The 4,407-nt window shown below is 55.1% G+C and overlaps 1 protein-coding gene across 1 annotated transcript in view; it reads right to left on the bottom strand.

Annotated features, from left to right (window-relative positions):
- The window catches only part of PTPRE (protein tyrosine phosphatase, receptor type E), an 84,917-nt gene continuing 80,510 nt past the window's right edge, over window positions 1-4,407 (bottom strand). The window contains exons 18-19 of the mRNA XM_015572570.1: window positions 3,068-3,203; window positions 1-2,828 (exon numbers count right to left, since the gene is read on the bottom strand). Of these exons, the coding sequence (XP_015428056.1) occupies window positions 2,754-2,828; window positions 3,068-3,203 (211 nt within the window). The 3' untranslated portion in view covers window positions 1-2,753. The remainder of the gene's footprint in view (window positions 2,829-3,067; window positions 3,204-4,407) is intronic.

Genomic DNA, 4,407 nt, shown 5'->3' on the forward strand with positions numbered 1-4,407 from the left:
TCAAAGCAAAGGTTTATCCTCGCGTCGGAATGCTTCCCACCTTGCAGTTTGCAGCTACAAAGACGTCAGCAACATTCAGTGGCATCAAAATCAGAACAAGAGCAAATGACAAGTGTAATCAAAGGAGGCAAGACGGGTGAAACCGGGTACATACAGAGAAGGGTCGCACATGAACGGAACATGACGTAGTGACACACAGGTATCAGTCACCAGACATTAAAAACAACACGCGGGCATGTCTCCGGTGCTGAAACGGATGCCGGGCTCATTGTAAAAGTTTTTAAAAACACATAAAAAATGCCCTTTAGAGCCCCGGCCTGCATTCCTCGTGAGCACAGGGAGAGTCAGTGAGTCACACGGTGACCAAGCACACAGGTGGGATCGGAGCCTTCCGATCGGATTTGGCATTGAATTCAACTGCGTGCAACATGGGGACGCTAGGGGACCGGGGCGGGCGGCGCCCGTGTGCACAGGGGGCCTTCTGTGACTGAGGGTGGCTGCAGACAGGCGGTGAGTCCCGAGGGTTCCCATAGACCCCTGCCCGGGCCCCCCGGGAAGGCAAGCACGGGCTGCCCCCACCTGGGGAGGGTCTGTGCCCCAGGGACAGTGGCTTCTGCTTTGTTTCTCAGACTAGAAGGACAAAGGGGGCACCCGGACACCTGTGGTGCACACCAGGAGGGCGCAAGGGGCCAGAGGACACACCCCTGGGGCACTTTCCTGAGGGCGCCCTGAGGGGGTCTGTCTCCTCCAGGAGGTGCCAGGGAGCCCATTGGAGGGCGTGGCGGATGCAGAGGAAGGCTCCTGGATTTGGACCCAAATCCGCGCCCTTCCACGTGGGCCCCTCAGATAAGTGACAAGCAGCCGGCACCACAGGCAGCCGGCATCACAGGCAGCCTGCGCTAGCTCTAGGATCGGTGGCAAGCGAAGCCCCTGCCTCTTCCCCTTCGGTCAAAGGCAGGCTCTGGGCTCGGGATTTAACAATGAGAACCAACGGGGCCAACCAGCCTGCCTTGCAGCGCTCCCTGCAGCTCTTTCCGGGGCCCAAGTGCGGCGGGCGACATCGGTGTGTGTGCACAGCCCAGGGCTGTGGCTGGCGGGCGGCATGGCAGCCCTCACCTCACCGAGTTGTGCTTTTGTCTTCCCAGCGGGGCACCTGTGCTGGCCCTTGGGTGGGGCTCGGGGGAGAGGCAGGAGCCTGGTTACCTGTGGGCCTGTGCTTAGAACCCGCCCAGCCCGGGGCCTGGGGCTCAGGCAGTGGACACAGCTGTGAGCCTGTGCTTAGAACCCGGCCCAGCCTGGGTACAGCCTGCTCACTGGCCACGGACACGGCTGTGGGCCTGCCCTCGGAACCTGGCTCAGGCAATAAACACAGGAGAAACAGTGCAATCCGCTCGCAGGGAAATGTCAAACGAGGCGTTGATGTCTTTTTAAAAGCAATGGACGCACCAAAATGCACAGGTGAGCTGCTTTCCATCAGCGAGACCAGGTGTTTGAGGTTGTGCTCATCGGCTAGGCACGAACGGCCATAGAAAGACCACTGCTACCAAATCAAACCTGTCTACCTTCACCCTCCCCCCCTTCTATTTTACCCCATGAGCCGGTCCTGTCCGGCAGGGGGTCATGATCATCCAGGGTCCAAGGTCTCCGTAGTATTTCCATCCAAAAATAAGCTAGCCTTTCTCTTCTCCAATCAAACACTGCGGAGCGGGACTTTTAAAAAACAGTATAAATCTAGACTTCAGGGTTTCTTTTCTTACAAACAGTCAGTTTTTACAAGGGGTTTTTAAGTACCAAAACGCTTCTCAGAAAGTTTAAAGCATCGTTACCTGTGGTCGTGCTGCTCTTTCTACCAAGCGCGCGCTCCTGGCTCCCGTGGGTGCGGGGCTTGGGGCTTGACCTGAACTTTTGTGGGGGAAGTGGTTTGAGGTGGGGTCCCTGGGAGACCTGCCCCCCGCGCTGGCAGCTGCGGCCAATGGGACCAGAGCGAGAAAGGCATTCATCTGCGTCAAACACGCAGAGGGACGGGCAGCAGGGGGCGCTGTGGGATGCAGCTCGGAAGGCTGCTCTGGCTGCATCCAAAGCCCTGGGCGAACTGGACCCCCTGGGTCTTCTCCTGTCATCGGGCCCCGGTGGCACCGGCACGGCCCGGGACATGGCCTGTTCCTCTCACTGTACAGTCACTAGCTGCAGACCTGGATTCAGGTTGCCCGGCCTTCTTGGATCTTTAAATTGTAAAAGGGAAACCACGTGGGTAGGACCGAGGACTTTACAAAACACACTCTTTATCGCGTAGCTTCAGGAACAGTTTGTCCTCAAAAAAACGCTGCGGCTCAGGGCCGACCAAGCAGCCTTAAGAAAGCGAAGTCCCACCTGATTTCTGAGTCCCCAGCTGTTTTCTCCTGAACTGTGCTTAGCATCTTGGACACGTGGCACATTACGATTTATAACAGTTAGAGGTGCTGAGTGTGAGAAATTAAATGATCTGAATCTAATGAGAAATTAAAACATTTACTGGTATTAGCGAAATATATACTTTATGGGACAGTATCTGACCTTAATACATTATTCCAGTTTTTAAAAGGGGGCCTTCACGACATAGTAACTTTATAGCGGGCGGCCTTGAAAGCATCACAAGATATATACAAAGACATTAGAAAGGGTAATTAATGTCAACTATGAAATAAATTAACATGATTTTTTTTTTACAAAATATACTGACCATTAAATTAAAAAATATCTTAAGGCAGGAGTTTTCATTTGAAATTAGCATAATCAGAAAATATATCAATAAAATCTTGTACCACTTTGTAGCAGAATTCATACTGTTCCTGAAAGAGAAAACCAAGAAGACATTAACACGGTACTTTTAAAAATCCTGGAATAATTAGGAGAAGCATTCAGAAAGAAGACACAGGGAAGCCCAGGCATGAAAACCCCACAGACCCTCAGGCCCACCGGCTCCCGTTACAGTTTAGCTTCCCAGGAACCCGCTCCCCCACCGAGAAAAGGTCAGCGAGTCCTGGCCGCCCCTCGAGCTCCCCGCCCGCCCACTCGGCCCGCCCCTCACCTGGGTTTGCACCATGTGCGGCCTCTGGAGGCGGAGGCTCTTCACCGCCTGGAACACGTCCAGCAGCCCCTCCGCCTTCACGCGCTCCAGGATGTTGCTGAGGGCGATGAACGTACCGGTGCGCCCCGCGCCCGCACTGCGGGGAGAGAGGGTTCAGGCAGGGGCCTCGCCGCCTGGGTGGTTAAGGGGGGGATGGGACAGCGCCCACCCCACGCATCGCTGCTGCAGCCCGTGGGGAGGATGTGAGTGTGGCCTTTTTTTAAAAAAAACAACACTGAGTGGCCAGATTATGATGACCACCCCATCAGTACAATGAAGTGAGTTAGTTATTCAAATAATAATGATAAAACCTTGAGAGTACAGTGGCGCCTTGACTTATGAGTGTCCCGACTAATGAGTTTTTCGAGATACGAGCCGTCTCTCTGCCGATTTTTTGCTTTGAGTTGCGAGCTAAAATACGGGTTACGAGCCAGCTTCCGATACCCTACTGCTAGTTGGCGCAGCGAACGTCACAGTGAACGCCACCACATCAGCCCGGCATCACGTGTCTCACTCGTTCACTTTTTGATTTGACATACGAGTAATTTGAGTTACGAGCTCCGTCACGGAACGAATTAAACTCGTAAGTCAAGGCCCCACTGTATTTGCTTAGGAAGTTTTCAATATTCAGTATTTGGGGAAGTGTCAATGAAGTACTGATGGGGTGGGCATCATCATCTGGCCCCTCAGTGTATATTTTTATTGATTTCAGAGAGGAAGGGAGAGAGATGGAGACAGAAACGTCAGCGATGAGAGAGAAGCATGGACGGGCTGCCTCCTGCACGCCCCCTACTGGGGATCGGGCCACAACCTGGGCATGTGCTCTCGATGGGACTCGAACCTGGGACCCTTCAGTCCGCAGGCCGGTGGTCCATCCGAACCGGCCAGGGCAGGGTGGCCTTCTAATGGCCACGGAGATGTAGCTGGGCTTTCCACCAGGAGGAGCGGCTGGGAACTGGCATAGTGCCCGCCTCATGAAGGCAGAGGGACAGACATTTCCCAGCGAAGGCAGACGGACACCTTCTGGGCGGGTCAGGACTGTCCCGTGTTTCAGCTGCAGTCACCACTGCCCGTCTTCCTGGGGAGACCGTGGCTCTCAGAGCGGGGCGGGAACAGCAGCAGCGCCCTCCCAGGAACTTGTTAGAAATGCGAGCCCTCCCTGTCCAGGCCCGAGGAGGGGTGAGGTGGGTGACCCGGGCCCTACCCCCCGCAGGGACCTGTCCGCGTCTGCCCCGTGGGCCGCGTCACCTGCGTATCTCTGGTGCCCGATTTGTTCTAAACTCAGTCCAGGCTTGAGAGGC

This window comes from Myotis davidii, unplaced genomic scaffold (genome assembly GCF_000327345.1).
Source record: "Myotis davidii unplaced genomic scaffold, ASM32734v1 scaffold72, whole genome shotgun sequence".
In the NCBI taxonomy this organism is placed as follows: Eukaryota; Metazoa; Chordata; class Mammalia; order Chiroptera; family Vespertilionidae; genus Myotis; species Myotis davidii.